At 39.8% G+C, this 20,434-nt stretch overlaps 1 protein-coding gene across 3 annotated transcripts in view; it reads left to right on the top strand.

Annotated features, from left to right (window-relative positions):
• Positions 1–20,434, top strand: part of DOCK8 (dedicator of cytokinesis 8) — a 142,626-nt gene that overhangs the window by 11,605 nt on the left and 110,587 nt on the right. For 2 of the 3 annotated variants that reach the window (XM_032801785.2, XM_075067267.1), the window contains exons 2-3: positions 12,648–12,744; positions 19,105–19,280. In XM_032801785.2, coding sequence (XP_032657676.1) covers positions 12,648–12,744; positions 19,105–19,280 — 273 coding nt within the window. Of the gene's footprint in view, positions 1–12,647; positions 12,745–14,268; positions 14,329–19,104; positions 19,281–20,434 lie in introns of those variants that run through there. The other variant, XM_032801786.2, reaches the window with a different exon arrangement.

The raw sequence follows: 20,434 nt of genomic DNA, 5'->3' as shown, positions 1-20,434 counted from the left end.
CTCCTGTCCCTACCGGAGCTCAGAACCCCCCACCACTGCCACTGGTCTCCGTCCCAGGCTAGCACCCCCAATCCCGGAGTACCAGGAGAGGGGGTGGTGCGACCCAGCCCTAGAGCACCTGGAGGGCATCGTACACAACCCCGGCGCCAGTCCAAGCCAGGGCCACTACACAGGGAAACTGGAAACAGCAGGCCAAAGCAGGAAGCAGGGGCGGTCTGGTGGCGGATCGTGGGCGGGGCCATGCCTGGCTGTTCGGGAAGGCACAGCCTTCCTCAGGCTATGATATCCACCACCCTTGGGTAAGAGAATGAAGTCAAGGGACAATGTGAGATGCACTCTCTGCCTCCTCCTGTGTAGTAATCCCAACCCCTGCTAGGATCTGACCTAGGATCCCAGACACAGCTGCATATTGTGGTGGTGTATTTCTAGTGATTATTCTTTACTGTGGAGAGTTAAATGGACTAGATGTCTAATCAGGATGTGCATGTGATCAGCTTTGTGCACAAGGAGCCAACAGTCTCATACTTCATCCAGGACTTAAAAATGCCACTCTAGTGCTATGATCTTGTGGTTACAGCAGCTTTTAATTTGTGCCAGGGCAGAGCCCTGGCACCTCTGGGCTTGGCAGTTCATAGCCCTGGCACCTCTGGACTTGCTGCATCAGTTATGAATGTAAAAAAAATTGCTTGAGCCCCAGCACCTAATTGCTTGAGCCCTGGTACCTTTCATTACAAATTAAGCACTGGGTTACAGCAATAGGGCATGGAGTCAGGATTCTCAGATTCTGCACCCAAATCTGCAACTGATCCTTTGTGTAGTGTTGGGCGTGTCACTTAACTGCTCTGTGGCTCACTTTACCTAGCCATAAAGCAGGAGATAATGCTCACCGACTGTATATTGAGATATTACATAGTAACATTTCACTTAAATGAGGCTTAGTTAATAATAAATTCTTATGTGGTGCATTTTTCAAAGCCCCATCCATTTCCAAATATACTAACAACAAACCTGTGAGGTAAGTCAGTATTATTACCATCATGGTAAAAGGGCAAACTTAAGTGTCTTGCCTAATGTTGCTTGGCAAGTGTGTTGCAAAACTGGGATAGGAACTCTGTACTTCCTGTACTTTCATCCCCAAACAAAATCCACTAGAGCACAACTAACCTTTCTAACTTTTTAAATCCTAGATGAGAAGCCCTGCAGAGGCCCAACATATTAGTATTAATTCCCTTTACCTAAGAATGAGCAAAAATTAACATTTTAAACACAAAATGGTCAGTGATTTCCCTAACACTTAATGAGAGGTTAGTATAATGAGAGGCAGATCTATGTTAGACCTCCATGGGGTTTGTATCAAGATGTTAGCAGTNAAAACAGATTGACAGAGCCAGAAGAGTACCCAGAAACCACTTACTACAGGACAGGCCAACAAAAGAAAATAAAAGACGCCACTAGCCATCACCTACAGCCCCCAACTAAAACCTCTCCAGCGCATCATCAAGATCTACAACTTATCCTGAAAAGATGATCCCTCACTCTCACAGATCTGGGAGACAGGCCAGTCCTCGCTTATAGACAACCTTCCCAACCTGAAGCAAATACTCACCAGCAACCGCATGCCATACAACATAAAGACTAACCCAGGAACCTATCCTTACAACAAACCCCAATGCCAGTCTCTGTCCACATATCTATTCAAGTGACACCATCATTAGGACCTAATCACATCAGCCATGCCATCAGGGGCTTGTTACTGCACATCTACTACAATGATATAATGCCATCATGTGCCAGCAATGCCCTTCTGCCATGCGTACATTGGCCAAACCAGACAATCTCTATGCAAAAGAATAAATGGACACAAATCTGAAATCAAAATCATAACATTCAAAAACCAGTGGGAGAACACTTCAACCTCTCTAACCACTCAGTGACAGACCTTGAAGGTGGCAATTTATGCAACAAAAAAACTTCAAAAACAGACGCCAAAGAGAGACTGCTGAACTCGAATTAATAGGCAAATTAGATACAATTAACTCAGGACTAACAGAGACTGGGAATGGTTGGGTCATTACATAATTGTATCTATTTCCCTATGTTAAGTTCTCCTCGCACCTTCTATGGGTCATCTAATTATCACTTCAAAGTTTTTTTCACCTGCTGATGATAGTTCATCTCAATTGATTAGACTCTTCCTGTTGGTATGCATACTTCTCCTTTTCATGTTCTCTGTATGTATAAATATCTCCTGTTGTGTGTTCAATTCTATGCATCCGAAGAGTGAGCTGTAGCTCATGAAATCTCATGCAAAAATAAATTTGTTAGTCTCTAAGGTGCCACAAGTATTCCTAGTCTCATGTGAGAGCTTTGTTCTTATTTTGGAGGCTGCTTGTCAAACGCTTCTAGTGAGCAAGGAAACTGCGTCTGACGAAGTGGGTATTCACCACGAAAAGCTCACGCTCCAAACGTCTGTTAGTCTATAAGTGCCAACAGGATTCTCTGCTGCTATTCACAATGCAATCCACACTGCATGATGTAATGCAAAAGTGTTTCATCATCCCTTCTGAAACCCCTGCAGGCTGGCTACTTCTTACATAGCAGGAGAGAGTGGACGTTGGGTGAGAGTCAGGGCAAAGGGCCAGCTGGAGATACCTGTGCATGTTTTCATTCTAGCTGGCTATTATGGAATCTTTGAGGGTCCGTCATTTACTTCACTCTCAGACTATTTGAATGTACTTCAAAATTATGACACAACTCTGCACAATTGCCAAGATTCATCTGGCTTGCCATGTAAAACCACTGAATTTCATATGATTTCCATGCAAAATAACAAAAAACCTGGACCAGCTTCACTTAAAATTCAGATGGGAATTTGCCAGAAGATTAAAATATCTGGTTCAAGTTCTGTGTTTATTAAAAAAGAAAAAAAAAAAAAAAAACCCAGGTAAAGCCAGTTTCACCTGTTCTGGGTTTTGTTTCAGGTTTTGTAAGAAAGGTCTTTCTCTTCTTTAAGTCAAAATCTGCTCTTTTCTGTAATCATGTCTGATTTCAACAGATCTCACTTGCCTTAGAAGTCCTTAGAATATCAAGTTTACTGTAACTAAGGCTGTAGGTTTAACTTTTACAACCACTGTCTTGCAGCCAAGAACTGTGCTCTGGAGGAAATCCTTTCTCTGCTAAGATATACAAGTAGGCACAGCACCACTTCTTCCTCTGTGGTCTTTTAATCATCAGCTGTTTGGCTGCTTGCATGAAATGTCTGCTATTTAAATAACCTTTAAGAATAGGTTAGTAATTGAGGAACCACTCGTTCCTTCTAGACTTCAGTAATATGTCACACAGCCAAACTGGGTGCTAGTATTTTTCCTTAGAGTGCAGGTGAACCAGACTGATTAGAATATATTTTAAATCAATTACTGTATAATCTGTGTTTGGTAATAAACATAATGACAACAGCAGCAAAACCCTTACCCAAAATAAAATTAAACATGAGTCCAAACTTTCCCAAAGCATGAAAGTGTTCACACTGGGGGTGAGGGTGGGGAGGTGGTTGTTTTATCTTTATGTGGAAATATAATTAACTGCTAGTAAAAAAAATGTGTGCAAAGAATTTAATTTTCCATGTTCTAATGAAATTATTTCCAGAGTTGTTAGATAAATATATTACAATATCGTTGTAACAATTTGCTTGTAAACTTAGGGCCAAATTCTGCATGCTTTCTTACACACAGGAGCATTCCCAATTACTCCAATTTGTGGATAAATTATAGGTGCTGCTTTGGCTCCTGTAAATGTCAAAGTTAAAATTCACATAAACCACAATGGGAGAGAGATTGGGCTCTAACAGTGTGTGTGTTTGAAAAAAGTAGTGTCTCGGACACATATTATCTTCAGAAACAACAACAACAAACCCCAACAACGTAAGACTTTATATTTATTAATGTTTATGTTACTCTATTAGATTGTAAGCTCTTTGGGACAGGAGGTGTATCTTTCTATACCTCAATCCTGACTGTGATCTTTGGAAACTACTGCAACACAATGATTAAAATCATGATCAGTCATGAGCGTAACAGGCAATACACAACCAACAACGACTGTATAGTCTTTACATGTATTCAGATATCATGGTGCTGGGCATGATGCAAATCACACATTTGACAAAATGACAATAAAGTTTTACTTTATATTCCAATTACACACCTGCTTCTCACTAATTTTTAATGAATCAGCAATAGGCTTTTACCCTCCTGTCTGCTTTTCAAATGACCAAACAATTATAATAAAAGCAACTGTCCAAACTTGGGGGAAATTATTTTGTTTACAATAGTAGCCAACCCTATTTCAATGTCACCCTTGGTTTAAAACCACAGGGGAACACAAACATAGTGGCAGTTGCACCTTCTAAACTAGAATTGATTAATGGCTAAGGAAGTAGTAATAAAGCTATCAGCCACTGTATAAAAACTATATAAAGACCAAAAATGTGTCAGCAGAAGATCACAACAGGGATCCAATCTTGCCGTTCTGAAAAAAATGACAAGGCATTCCAAAAAAATATCACAACTTTGAATACGCAAAATCCTGTCTCCTTGGGGAACAAGGGTCAAAGCATGGCAGGGTCAAACCACAAATAATGTTTTTCCAACTCCTATTGCTAATCTGTGAAATAGCTGATTTGTTTTAGCTGTCTCTGTGCCTTTTGAAGTGGCCTTGCTGTTATTACAGCCATTAAGATCCACTCGTTTCATTCACATGAATGGTATTGCGAACTCCTCCAAAGATGCCAGTTGTAAAAGAAACATGATACAGAATGGGAGGAAAGGTCCCTTCCCCTCCAGAGAAAAATGTCTGGACATGGGTCTTTAGTTAGTAGCGAAAAAGAAGGACTTAATTCCATTGACCGATATTCATCACCAGATTTAAGGTCTGATTCTTTTAGTCACTTCTACGCTTTGGTAGTAGTCTTCCCCCCCTCCTTTGCCCCCAGCTCCTGCCAAGGGTAAGATGGGGGGAAGGAGAGAGAAAAAGTTTCAAATTGTTAAGCTAATTGTAAATTTTATAAAGTTGCTTTTATTGCAGTAGCCTGTTGTTAATGTAGTCCTTGGATTTGCTTTGAAAAACTTTTGAATGGTATAGTTTTTGTATCTGGCTTGAAGATAAACATGGAGTGGAAATGCCTTGTGTTTCTGCTGGATGAAAGATTGAATAACAAGAGAAAGAAGTCCAAAACTATATTATCTGCACCAGTATGGAACTATATTTATTTTGAGCTCAGATGAAGTTGTGAGCTGGAATAAAATGTCCTTGCGCTCTCTTTATAATCATTGTGTTGGAATATGTTTCTAGATTGATAGGAAGCTGTAGACAGTACAAGTATCCAACAAATTAAAAAGGAGAGTATTGTCATTTGCTTTATGACATGCTAAATCAAAATATGAGCCTAGGTGTAAATGAAGGCACAAATGTTTGATAGAACAGTCAAGGACTCATCCTTTTGATTTGGTTAGACTATGCTGCTGACAATCCAAGATTTTTTACAGAAAGCAATTTAAACAGTCCAGGAACAAGCGGAGATCCGCCCTAGGTGCAAAGTTTAGCTTTGGATCCAGATCCAGCTTTCCTATGGGATACGCATATTTAGGGGTTTAGTTCAGAGTCTTATTTATTCAAAAGTGCATTAAAAGAACCTTTGATCTAAGCTTTTTCGGTAAACCAGTATGAGAGAACCCAGAAGCAAGCACTGAATAATAAGACTAGATAAAATTGGATTAATTTCTCTGGTACAGGTGACCTATATATATAATGTTGTATGTTGTTTACATTTTTCAGCCATGTTAGAGTAACAGACGAGCTTTATTAATTGCAGATCCCATTTTTTCAAAATTAATCCTGTATGAAATCATTCATGAATGATCTAATGTGTCCAATTTCATTTTTATATCCACTTTTCCAAGTTAATTTTATGTATTTACAGGCAGTTTGAGCACAGAGGTGCATTGAACTGAATCTTCAAGTTTCATATAGCTCCTTGTTTTCCAGGAAGTGCAAGTGTACTGATCACATGAAAACCTATAGCTGAAAAAGTAAATACAGTAAATGCATTCCTTTGCTGTTTTCTCTCCTCAAAACTCAGCAAGTAATGACAAGATTGGGAGACAACGTAAAATGTTGTTCTGTACATTTAATACCTTAAACACAGAAGCCACCACCGCATGCACGAACAAATCTCCTGTACTACCCTATATCCTTTGTCCTTGATCCACAGAGTATGATTTTAAAAATACACAAGCACACGGACCAAGGTAACCTAATCCCGAATCTTCAATTTGTTTATGTGGTATGGAAATGTGACTGCCCTTCCCCCCACTACTAGAAATGGTTTATTTAAAATTAATTTGTGCGTATGTTATATTCCTCTCTCTGAAGGAGAAGCAGGAGTGCTTAAAAATCCTGAGTGCATTGAATGACTGACATGTCTAACCAGGGATGAAAATGAAAACTTGCCTCCTGCCTAAGTTTCCTACTAACTAATTAACAACATAAAGATGAGGATGATGTTCTGTCCCAGAGTTCTTCACAGTCTGCTGCACCCCATGCTGACTTTGGGAAGACATTGCATGACAGTCCAGCAATTAAAATTCAGTTGTCCAGTCTGGGATTGTTGTTCCCTTCCTAGGCAGGGTATTTCTTAACCTGATGGACCCTAAATAAGACCATGACAGAGTGCAGAGGCCCTACCTGAGCACCAGCAGACAAAGAGTTAACTGCTAGCCCAGGTCAACCACACCTGTAAAGAGGGAGGTAATGAAGCAGAGCTGTGGTACCTGAAGGCCAGATTAGAAATTTAGAGGGAACTCTATTAAAAGAAAACTACTTCCATTGGTAGTGAGAAAGATTTTTATGCTTGGTAGCTAAAGAGGTGGGTTGGAGTCTGACCTGTTATGGTTTTTTTTCCTGTTTACTTTCTTCTCTAGCAGAATTTTTTGTTTGTTGCAACCAGAGAACTCTCAAACCTGAGAATAAAGGCACAGAAGAATTATTCTAGATGATTTGCTTCGTCACTATTAGACCAGTGGGTCTATTCCTCAGACTAACAAAGGTTTAACATAAAGTTAAGCATAAGGCAACATGTTTGCTTTTTTACAGAAAATCCTAAATGGATGCATAATTCTGTTTAATTTTACTTTTCTTACAGAAAGTAGGAGAAGCCAAACCAGTCAATATATAATACTGAAGTTTTTTTCTGTTGTATTTTATGATCCCCTTCTATGTAAGTACATATATACACCATCCTTTACAAGACTCTTCCTTTCCCCCTTTTTAGTTAACCTCTCTGTTTTTCTGTAGCCAATGAAGACTGTATGCAGCTCTTTCAGAAGCCTGTTCTCAATTCTCTAAGTATTGGCTGGATGGATGACTTGAGTGATAAAAGTTTCTCTCACCAGCTCCTCCAACTAGATAGTTGCTGATTTCTTTTGAATGGTGTCAGCTAGGTGTATACAACAGACTCTTACCTTTAAAACCAGATTTTCTCTGTTTAAAAGTTTCCACTTTCCAGCTGCTGAAAGATCTCTGTGAGCTTGAAAACCATTCTCTTCTCCTCTGTTATACATTTACCCAAACTTTTGTACTGTCCCTTTGACCACCATGGCACCACAGTGCCTGCTGTGTTCTTTCCAAATCTGTCTTTAGCAAATCCAGTTCAAAAGAGGAAAACTTTTATGGGTAGATCTTAGAGTGAAATCCTAAGAATCTGCAATGGTATCTTCACTTTAAAGACAATTTATTATATTACATCCTAATATTGATACAATGACTGTCCATATACAAAAGCATATTTCTTTTACATGTGATTAGTCTCCAGAACTTTTTTGTAGTGCAGACTAATATGCCTCAGTGGGGGATCACTCAGCCTCTCTAATCTCATCCACAGTTCAATGAATTCCATTGTGGGCCTCGGAAGCTCTTGGCATACGAATGTTTGACGTTTGAGAATGGTCTGTTCATTTCTAATACTTCTGTTTCTTTCTTGTTGGGATTGGTGAAATTTTTACCTCTCAGTTGCTCATTAGTATTTTTGCTTTTGAGAGTGATTCAAGCCATTGTTTTGCCTTGCAGTTGAAATTGGCTTTCCATACAACTGTATATGGGTACAGTTATTGATAAATAGTGATTTTTCTTTTGAATATCTTCTCTTGGACATCTTCATTAGAAGATTCTCCCTCTTCTGGGCACTTATAGCTGTGATTTGCCTCTCCCTCATCCTACTTATGTGATTGGTACTATCCAATTTGGAGAGCCACTTGTTCTTACTGTGCTATGAGCCTGACCCAGAGGTCCTTGATCTTGTTGGGAATCTTTATACTGATTTCAATGGGCTTTAGCTGTGGTTTTGTGACATGAGCATAAAATTAAGAGACAAGCTATCACCATTTAAAATTATCGCTCAAGTGAACTAGGTCAATTAGGAGTGTGCAAGAGAGGGTCTAAAATATTCTAGAACGTGAAGGTAAATTGTTTTCATTTTCTTTTCTGTTCTATTATATAATTTAGGCCTAATCACTAACCTTAATCATGTTCTATCTCTGAGGCCCTAGTCCTGCAATGAACTCTGCAGTGGCAAACTCTCTGAATTTGGTCCATAAACTTAATTACACTTTAATAACCTGCTGTCTGTAACTATGGTTGCACTGTTGGTTTAAGAATTATACAAACTGTACACTTTGTTTAGGAGAGGAGTTTGGGGTGGGGGGGACTGTTAAGTCACAATTATAATGAACTGTTTGGAAAAATTTCTGCAGGATTGCATATACTACTTGGAAGTCAATGGGCCCCCTGGGGAAATACACCTGGTGTAGGAGCAAGGACTGCCCCAAGCCCCCAGTGCAGCCAAAAATGTGAGAGACACAAAGTGGCATAAAGCTACCTTTACTCCCCCTGCCTTCATTTTCTTGTGGGTTGTGCCTACTGATCAATGCAACATGGAATCTGACCCAATGGGAATTTCACCAGTGAATTGTGTGACAGCTTATGACTTTTTCTCTACAGTCAGTTGTCTCATTGAGTACTACATAAAACAAACAGGGACCAAATAAGAGCACTGCACTATTATTGCCACACTTATATGTTTGGAGGCCAATTCTGATCTCAGGAATGCTTGCTCAACTACTGATGGCTGAAAGTGGTCCTGCAAATGGTTCAACACGTGGACGCTTGCAGCTGCATGGAGTCATTTCTATAGGCTCAGGGCCCAATGGAAGTTGAGTTTGTGTATATCTAAGGGTAAAATCTGGCCCTTGTTTTCTTAGTGAGTGTCTTTGTAGATCTAGCTAGTGAGCAGAGTTTGTTTGCAAAACTCATGTAGTACAGATATCCTAGTGCACAATATTGTTAATTTAGCAGAAATAGTTAAATTAGTAAATGAAACAAGATATACTACCTACTTCAGTATCTAAAGTTTATTAAATTGAACCAGCCTTCTTTACTTTATCAGTTTCCTGTAAATGTATGTCATTTTTTCTTCAATATTGTAGAGTTCCTTTTCAAATTTATTCCTTCTGTTAGATAGTGAAAAATCTGTGCGGTCAAATTCATTTCGGGTGACTGACCATGTGTCCCATTTTGGCCAGAACAGTCCATTTTTTAAGCCCTGTCCCTGCCGTCCTGACTTTTTTAGAAAAAGTGGGCATTTGTCCCATTGGCTCTTTCCAACTTGCTCAGTTGGCAAAAGCCAATGGGACAAATGCCCACTTTTGTCAAAAACGGGGAGTGCGGAGGAATGTGCAGGGGACAGGCAGGGCTTGAGTGAGCAGTGATGCTAGCCCCAGCCTCGTGGGGCGGGGGGGAGAGAGCAGACATCAACGATGCCAGCCCCAGCCTCCCATGGGGAGCAGGCAGGGCTCGGATGAGTGGCTTGGGCCAGCCCCATGCATGAGGGGCAAGGGGAGGGATGGTTCAGTAGGCTAGCCCCCCGTGATGTCCCATTTTTTCTATTGGGGAAATATGGTCACACTAAATGCATTGCTTCTTGTAAGGAGCATAACTCCCCGGAAGGCCACGGAGTTGCATCTGCTTATGCCAAAAGGTGAGTTGGGTTCCTTGTCTGTGTGCCTCTTCCCTTTTGTAGCTCAGAACAATGCCCTGTTCTAGGGGCCTAATCACCCCACAGCCTGTATAATTTAGAGACATGTTATTCCCTCATCTAGAGTGGAATCTGTTTTTGGAAAACGTTTAGCCATAGTCTTCCAGCAGATGAATGTTGCTACAACTTTCATTAATGTCAATGAGACTTGTGTGATATGCTTCACAGGGCAGAATCTGGCCCTTCAAAGGAAAATTCTGGGTTCAGTAAAACTGATACTTATTTCGTGCTGTGAGAGACACATGACCAGAGGTTACTTGTAGTGGGAGATGAACTGGAAGAAAATCGACTTGGTATACAGTTTTTGTTCTCTTTTTAAAACTCCCCCATATTATCTTAAACACACCAGACATAAGAAAACCACGGATTTCCCCTGTGTGCCTTTTTACTGATTTAAAAACACCTATTTGTCTATTGAATCAGATCAAGAATCCCTCAACATTTTGGCTTGCAAAAGCCTTGTGGTGCCAATACTGAGTAAGAACATATTTTTTCAGTGATGTCTCTTCTTCCTGTTCCATAGCAGTACTTTGGCTTTTCAGGGCTGCTTCTGCTCTGGCTGTTTTTAGAGTCAAGCAAATTGGTCATACTTGAAAAGGACCCTGAATTATCAGCTGCTTCACAGGAAGGGGACAGGAGAAGAGGGAGGAGAAGGTGCAGATTGAACAGGGAAGCCCCCCAACTTTTTGGGTCTGAAAAGCCTGATTATCAGATGGCTGAAGAACCCAATAATGCTCACTAGCATTAGAGGAATGAGTGCTGGGGAGAGAAGAGCCTTCTCAGTTGACCACATCATGATGTTTCCCTAACCCCATGCAGATTGTCCCATGTAGCAAAGAACTTTTCTGATTCTCCTCCACTGGGAGACTGGACTACCTAATTTCCTTAAACTTGAGACCTGTTCCAAAGCAATAATGCTATCTGAAGTGAAGCCAAACCCTCCTTTAACACACTTAAATATAACCCTACCCCAAGGAAAGCCTTTTATAACCTGAAAAGGGAGAAGAGCCTGAGCCTGCATGAAGTCCACTGGGGACTATGGTATTTCCAACCTGTTTGACTTGGAAGAGGCTCAAATACTATAGTGATGGGTGGCAGCACAAAACTGTAAGATAGATAATGTAAACTGAAACACTGAGGTTTAGGTTCATCCCTGATATAACTTTAACTTCAGAAGAATTACACCAGGGACGAATGTGGTGTGAGGGAGATTAAGGGCCTGATTTTTCAGAGGTGCTGAGCACTTGTAGCTCCCACTGCTTTCATTTGGAGTGGTCAGCTCAGAGTATTTTGAAGCTCCAGTTCTGAGCTCAGCATCATTCAGTGTGTCAGTTGCAGAGCTGGAAATAGATTCATGGACTTCCAATATCCTGCTTTTACCACTAGACACTCTGGACTTTCTAGATAATGGTAATGTGACACTGTTTTCTTTATTTCTCTAAAGAAGTTATTGTGGGGGAGATTTTCAAAAGTGAAAATGGCAATTAAGTGCCTAACTCCCATGACTTTCAGTGAGAGGCATGTAATTGTCATCTGTACCTTTTGAGAATCATGCCCCTTGTTCCTAAGGGAAGATATGTAAATAACCAGCTTCAAAACAAAAACAAGACATTTACTCAATCATTATTATGTATTTTATTGTTTATGTCCTGAGCCTCATAGAATATTTACAGCAGGTTATTAAAGGAAGGCAATGCAATCAATCTGATTAGTGGATTGTTAACTCAGTGGATTTGATTGGCTGACTGTACTATCAATCACCCTGGGATTTTCTAAAGTGCTTGGTATTGACCTATCTCTGCTCCCACTGAAATCAATCAGTTAGTGCTTTTGAAAATCTCACTCTTATACATTCAGCTGATACTCTTATTAAGACTACAATGTTCTAGACTGGTGTTTTTGTTTCCAGGTGGGTAATGAGAGCACACCCTATTATTGATCTGAGTGTAGGATTTTATTGTTTGGTCAGTGGAGTGCTGTCTTATTGCTTTTTTTGGTCCATGATTAGTTCATGAAAAATGTTTCTCCTCTGTGGTGGTCCCTCTCCATTCTCTTGCTCTATAGCAGTTCCTTTGCAGGACTGAATTTGCAGACTATTATTAAATATTGCTACTCGTGTTCCAATTACAATTGATTTAGGGTCAAATTGTTCTTATCAGTTTATATTTAGTTTCTCAGTTCCAAGAATTTAGCTTCGATAGCACTATATCTATTGGTGGGAAAATCCTGAGAATACAGGACTGTAAATGTTTTATGAACAATTCAGTGAAGGCCAACAAAGCAAGAGGAGAGCAGAGAATAATCAAAATATGGTTCCAAACATTAGAGTAAATCATTAGCTTCTTAAACTCTAGGAAAAATATTTGATTATCTTATTTATACCTCAGATATTCACAAATGTAGAGTTAAAATTAACCAGTGTGACCTTAACATTAGTTGTTGGTTGGTTTTCAGTTGTGGACAACTGCTGCACTACACTTAAGTTTTTCTGTTTTAATTAAAGGCATTCATCAGCAGAAATAAGGAAGCAATTTACCCTCCAACCGAGCGTTGGACAGTTTTGTCAACGAAGTATAAGCGCCTCTGGCTCTATTCAGCTGGTAAGTACTGAGATTAGTTTTTTTATGTATAGTTTTTACATCTATATTGATTTATGTTTTTAGACTAAGTTAACTGAACCCTTCTAGGGGGCTGATCTTGCTTTCTGTGTTTGTTTGAAACGATTGTCAGTGGTGCCCAGGGTCTGAGATAGGGTAGCATAAATCAAAGTAAATAAATGACTGTGCAGATTATGGCCTTTTGCTGGAATTGTTTGAGCCCTGCCCTGTAAGCACATATATGCACAGACGTGCGTGTACTGTGTGCTGGCCAGTGGTGCTCTGCAAAGACAGGTGTGTGCCCGGAATAAAGGGCATTACGTGACCCATATGGTGTGGCTCAGTGCATGGTTCCCTACACCTTCCTAGCATGAAGCATTTGGCACTGGCCACTGTTGGAAAAAGGACTGTGCATTAGTTGGACTGCTAGGTAACAAATTTTGTCCACATACTTCAGTTTCAGGGCTTTTTTTCCCTTGTGATTGTCTGTGGGTAGGTGACCATTTTTCTTGTATTTATTCCTTGTTGTAAATTATTTGCTAAGCAACAGCAGTTAATCTAATGTAGGTTGACTGACAGCACTGGGTTTGGTTGTGTTTTGGATGCACTGAGGTAACTGAATTACTCCAGTCTAGACTTTGAATACTTAGCCAAGGAGAGCAAAGAGACATGACGGGATGTTTAGCTTTATACTATTCCATGTTAGAGTCTTTTCAGGAAGGTTTTCAATGCCAAATACTTAACACGGAGATGCCCTCCAGATTTGTCATCTTCCTGCATGTGCTAACAATTGACGGGCCAAATTCTGGCCAGCTCTCCACAATGGGGTTCAGGTCTGGAGGTCAAAAGGTATCTCACCTCATGCTCCTATGCAGGGACTGTCCAGCATCTTGAAGGGCAATGTGACCCTTGCTAACCGCAAATGTGCTAGGTGCTTGAATGGGGAAGGGGTTAAGAGGGATCATGGCTCCTCCCTCTCCCCCATGCCAGTCAGCAGAGCTGCTTGGACAGGGAAGAGGTAGGATGCCATGCCCTTCTCAAAGTTGGTGCAAAAGGTGTGTTGGTGTGCAGTGGTTGAAAGTTACTGGCCTAGTTCTGCTTGAGTCAGGTGCTGCATAGCCCCCTCAGCATCTTCTCCAGCCTGCTGGATGTCACATAGGGAGGAATATAGTCCCTGTTTATTGTAACAAGAGGAAATGTATTCCCATTAAATTCAAGATCTTTTTAAAGGCCCATCAAAAGCAGGGGAGATTTGGGAGTATCTCATGCTGTGAAATAAAACCAGAATGGGATTTTGACCCTTTTCTGAGTAGTAGTAGGAGTAGGCAGAGTATTCGTGCCCCACCGATTGAGAAAACTGGAAATACTGTTAAGCATTCACTTCCTGTGTGTCAGGGCTTACCACTAGCGTTTTGCTCGCTTCCTCAGTTTGAAATGCTGTGGTGAGGGCAGGGTTTTCTTTCTTCTTTTTCTCTCAGCAGTCTGCTTCTGCTGTTAGGAAATTTGGTAACATTACATTTCACTTCCGGTAGCCGCCATTTTGTGAGCTGTCACAACTTACATGCCTCTAATCCATCATCTAAAAAGGTACGTCTGCTGTACTGATTTATGGTTATTTCGGTAGGATGCTTAAATTGCTCTTCATTGGATAGATTGTGCTCTGTGTGTGGGGTGGGGGTGGGGGGAGTACAAAAGTGTATCATAAAATGCAATGATGACTTTTCTTTTGAAAATCTGTATTTTTTTCTGTTTTAATATATTACATTCCATCTCTATTTATTTAGCTTTATCCTTTTCATCCCTTTTTAAAATTTGTATCTAGAAAAGGTGCAAAACTGCAAAAGTTAAAAGCACACAATTCAAATGATAAAGATTATTATTGCCACCTAAACTAAACAAGTTAGAAGCCAAAATAAAATGTGATTGATTTGATTGACGAAAGTGGGTGGTGTGATGTTGGAAAGTAAATACAATGGTTGATTTTAAAACTGGATTTTAATAAGCAACATCATTTTGTTTGCAAAACACTGTCTTCAGTAAAAAAAAAAATTATAGATATACTAACATGAATTTTAAATTAGTTTACCTCATTTGTTTTTCATCTTTTGTGAACTAATACTATGGAACATTATAAAACATATCTGCAGGTATACGTCTTACTACTAGGGCTGTCAAATTATTTAAAAATTAATTGTGAGATTAAAACAATTAATTGTGACTAATCCAGTTTTAATTGCATTGTTAAACAATAACAGAATACCAATTTAAATTTATTATAAATATTTTGGGATTTTTTTCTACATTTTCAAATATATTGACTTCAATTACAATGCAGAATACAAAATGCACAATGCTCACTTTGTTATTTTTGATTACAAATATTTGCACTGTAAAAAAAGATAAACAAAAGATAATGCAATCTACAAATCAAAGCATGAAAGGGCATATAAATGTTTAGCATATCTGGCATGTAAATGCCTTGCAACACCAGCTACAACAGTGCCATGCAGTGCTGTTCTCACGTGTAAACAAATTGTAAATAAGTACCAGGCAGCATTATCTCCCATAAATGTAAACAGACTTATTTGTCTGAACAAGAAGTAGGACTGAGTGGACTTGTAGGCTCTAAAGCCGTGGTTCTCAAACTTTTGTGCTGGTGACCCCTTTCACATAGCAAGCCTCTGAGTGCGACCCCCCCCCGCTTTATAAATTAAAAACAGTTTTTAATATATTTAACACCATTGTAAATGCTGGATGCAAAGCGGGATTTGGGATGGAGGCTGACAGCTTGTAACTCTCCATGTAATAACCTCACGACCTCCTGAGGGGACCCAACACCCAGTTTGAAAACACCTGCTCTAAATTTTTACATTGTTTTTGAGTGCAGGTATGTAAAAAAATAATTCTACATTTGTAAATTGCACTTTCATGATTAAAGGATTGCACTACAGAAATGGTATGAGGTGAATTGAAAAATATGATTTCTTTTGCTTATCTTTTTTACAGTGCAGACATTGGTAATAAAAAATAATTTGTATACTTTGTATTCTGTGTTGTAACTGAAACCAATATATTTGAAAATGTGGAAAAACATATATTTTATTTATAATAAATATTTATAATTTCTATTATTGTTTAACAGTGCGATTTAAAACTGCCATTAGTTGCAATTAATTTTTTAAATCGAGTTAATTTGTTTTGAGTTAATCGCTTGAGTTAATTGCAATTAATTGACAGGCCTACTTACTAGATAATGCTTTACCTAGCAATAGTTCTCTAGGACTTTGAGGATATTTTTGAGGATATTTTGATTGCAGTGCCAGAGACTGCCTGAACTTAGTGACTACTGAGCATCATATGTAGATGATGTGTTTCCTACTGTCCCACTGAGACAAAATTATTGAGTCCGTGAATGCAATGAGATTGATCACAGAGGGTCTAGAGCAAGGATTGGCAACTTTTGGCATGTGGCTGATCAGGGAAATCTGCTGGCGGGCTGGGACAGTTTGTTTACCTGCAGTGTCCGCAGGTTCAGCCAATCGCAGCTCCCAATGGCCGGGGTTTGCTGTTCCAGGCCAATGGGGGCTGTGGGAAGCAGCATCCAGCACATCCCTTGGCCTGCACCACTTCCTGCAGCCCCCATTGGCCTGGAATGGCGGACGCTGAAGGTAAACAAACATCCTAGCCTGCCAGGGGATTTCCTTGATGGGCTGTGTGCCAAAAGTTCCCGATCCCTGATCTAGAGAGATGGGGTGAAATTCTTGCCCCACTGAAGTCAATGGGAGTTTTTGTTGTTTGCTTCAGTTGGTCCAGGATTTCATGCATTGTAGCTTGTGTTTGTCAAAAATCAACTTGTTCATGGCTTGTCGTCCCCTTTAAAGAACTCAATTGGCCCAACAAGCTAGTAATGAGAAGACAATTGGGGGAGATGGGTACTTCAGTAACAGCAACCCGAAGAACAAGCTCAAGTCCATATCAGTCTTGCTGAAGGTGATTCAGCATCAGCTAGCTCTGTGGTCTTTTAAGAGCAATTGCAAACTATCCAGTGATATGATTTGACAATCCTGTAGTTGGGGATTTCTGCACACGTGGAAAGCACAGTCAAATGTCCAGTGCCAACGGTATATACATGATTTGTGTTCAATAGATGTACTTGTCAATATAACACTGGCAGCACTATACAGTAAATATAATCAGAGTTGTACCCTGAACATTTCTGACAGTCACCATATGGGGAATTTTTCCTCCTGGTTCTGTAAATGATGCAGCTGGGCATGGAGTTTCATGATGCACTTGATACAGATACAAGCACTTGTTACTGAAAATACCCTCAAGTTCTTAAAAGTGTAACATGACTGATGTAGAAAAAGGAAGGATAAGAATAAAATCTAACAAGATGCAAACAGGACAAAGCAGGAATTAATAAAAATTAATAAAAATGGGTAAAATAAATTAATAAAAATTACAGTGAAATGTAAAATACCTATATCCTAATTTTCTATAAAGGGGGCTGGGAAACCCCTTTTTATAAAGCTTAATCCAAAGATCCTTACAAGTGTAAAAAAAAACCAAACCAAAACCTGTCATGGGCCCAAAACCTGAAGTTCTTATATTTTACTCAGTTTGTACACAGTTGAAATGTGAGTTATCTTCACTGAGAGTTTTGCCTGAATAAGGACTTCAAGATTTGGTCCATAGTTTTTATTTGTATGGAAGAAACCTTGCAATGCAAACAGAATAAATCTCAGATGGAGTTGTTGGTGATAGCAGTAGTAGTAATGTTGAATATAGAGGGTGTAATGTTATAAGAAACATCAGATGCCTCATTTTTCTTAATAGCTGGATAGTTTTTATAATCCCCGGCTATAGGACAGTACGCACAGATTATGGGACCTACATTTATCCCAATTTTTTTTTGGTACTTTCAGTAAACAGTCATTTGCAATGTTTGGGCTACTGTTGTGACAGAGTCCTTGTTCTTGATAGTCAAGGATAGTTTAACAGACTGATTTGATAAATATACTCCAGTGGACTTTCCATTGGTACACTAGTTATTCTAATCCTGTAATTATCTTTCATGGGTCACACTGTGCTTAGTTTTCCTCAGAGCTCACAGAAAAGGAAAGCTAGATTATCTTAAACTGTGACTTTTATACCACTTCATTACTTATAAGGAAAACCTTTAATAGGGTATAAATAATCTTTGAATATGACTGGACAGCTGTTTCATTGTCTTCATACAAGCAGCTTATTTTGTATGAGTTACACAGTAAGGAAAAAGAAATAGCAGTACCCTCTATATTTGCAATAATCTGTACATTTACATAAAATAAAGTTATATATAGTTCTAAGCGAAGAGGTTCTAGGATGCTGTTTCACAGTCTCTTTTCCATTCTGCAGTAGGAAATTCTGTCACTATTGTTGTGACTATGCAAGTAAAAAGAACCAGCCAGCTTGATAGTGTGTGCAATTGGAAGAGTTCACATGTTTTGAACTTTGTTCTGAAGAGGATGTACCACCTCAGAATGGCTAATTAGGCATGATTAAACATCCTTTGGCTTTATTACGTTGCAGCATAATATACTGCAGAAGTGGCAGATGCTTGAGGTTTCTGATGATGACAGCAGTTCCATGTGTTTCTAAAGATTTACTGTGGTGGTAGTTGGAAAATATCATAAAATAAGTCATCTGTACTAGCAAGAGGTGGGAAAACAACCCTGTGTTTAGATTTTGGATGGTAATGTTATTGGGATCCCATGGACTTAATATGGAGTTGTGAGTGCTCAGCATTTCTGACAGTCAGGATCAAAGTATTTCGTGCAGGAAACAAATAGCCATTTTGATGATTATGGCCTGGATTGTTTGGGCTGGGTGTCAGGGTCTTCAGTACTGACCTTAGCTGCTGCTCCTGCTTCAGGGACTCAGCCATCATGGCCTGGATATTGCTGTTGCCTTTTACTGAGGATGTTAGGTGCCCTTTGGTTGCTGCCTGCATGCTGTCTGCTTCCTGACCTTGCCTCTGCATCTCCTCATCAGCTGAATAGGCCTGTAGGGGGCCCCAGATGTGATTGAACCAGCCCTCACTTCCACCAGTCAGTGAAAGTTTTGTGGAGGAGCTGCAAATTTGGGCCTAAACTTAGTATGTTGTGTTTCTTTTCTAATTAATTAACTCTTTTCCTTTTCTGTGCCTTCCATTTTTAGACAGATCCTTCTGTAACCATTTTCTTCACTGAAGAATTTTACTTGCACTCTATAAAGGAATCGAGACATGCTTTCTAGCTTTAGTAGGGGAAATCAGCTTGAGGTATTTCTTTTAAAAGCCCACATTGCTATAAAACACCTATTCATTTTTATTTTCTACAGCCTCCATTTTATGACGCAGTGGAGCCAGTGGATTTTGAAGGTTTCCTGATGACGCAGCTGAACAACTTAGACTCAGAAACTGTGCAAGAACTTGGTGACTTTCCTGAAGATGATTTGGACATTGTCTTTACTCCAAAAGAATGCAGGACTTTGCAGCCTTCCTTGCCCGAAGAAGGGTAAGGAGAGCTTATTTGGAATAGTGTGTGATTAAACAGGTATTGAAAAGGATGTGTGCATGTTCATGTTTCCAATTCAGCAAGGCACTTACTCACATTCCTAACTTTAAGCAAGGAACAGTCCCATTGATTTCAATAGTGCTGCTCACATATGGAAATTAAGTAAGTACCTTGCAGAATTGGGAGCTTATGAAAATGTTTATGCAAAAGCATGGATGACTATTGTGATCTAATTGGTGGAAGAGGGTTTTGTTTCTGAGACTGTCATTTTCTCCAATAAATGCATATAATGAGACTGCAAGGCCTCTTCACCATCCAGCTCATGAGCCGACTCCACAAATTATAGAGTTTTTAACCAAGGTATTTAATCAAACAGTACCCATTTAAAACTATGTTTTTAAAGCTTGGTTTATTTAAATAAACTCATAGTAGAAAATGCCTGATTCAGCTCCCCCACTCCCAATGCACACACACTTCTTGCATGATTGCCTGAGCAGATGCTGCTGCCACTGCATGAGGCTAGAGCTCTTTACGAGAGCCTAAATGTGAGAGCCACTTTCAGCCTAAACTTGTTCCCCTGCACTGTTCTCCTCTCCTTGTGCTCCTCCCTTGCCTGCCTGCTGCCCATCTCACCCCAATGCACAGAATTTTTTGGGCATCCACTCCAAGGGTCTGAACAATAGCCCACTGAAATCTGGGGGAATTTTCCAGTGCTTTCAATAGCCTTTGGACCAGGTAACAATTTGTCAAGCACTGCCACTGTGGCAGCAGAATTTCAGAAATATGTTTAAGCTATTCAGGGTACTCTGGTCTTAAAAAAAAAAAAAGCTAGAAGACTTAGGGCCCCCTTCTGGAGCCCTTATGTGTGTATTACTCCTGTTGAGACTAAGGCCCGGTCCACACTACGCCGTTAAATCGATTTTAACAGCGTTAAATAGATTTAATGCTGTACCCGTCCACACTACAGTGCTCTTTAAATCGATTTAAAGGGTTCTTTAAATCGATTTCTGTACTCCTACAAAACGAGAGGAGTAACGCTAAAATCGATAGTATTACTTCGGAATACTGTTAGTGTGGACAGAAATCGACATTATTGGCCTCCGGGAGGTATCCCACAGTGCACCACTGACCGCTCTGGACAGCAATCTGAACTC

This window comes from Chelonoidis abingdonii, chromosome 6, assembly GCF_003597395.2.
Source record: "Chelonoidis abingdonii isolate Lonesome George chromosome 6, CheloAbing_2.0, whole genome shotgun sequence".
Taxonomy (NCBI): domain Eukaryota; kingdom Metazoa; phylum Chordata; order Testudines; family Testudinidae; genus Chelonoidis; species Chelonoidis abingdonii.
This window is presented reverse-complemented; position numbering and strand designations above follow the sequence as displayed.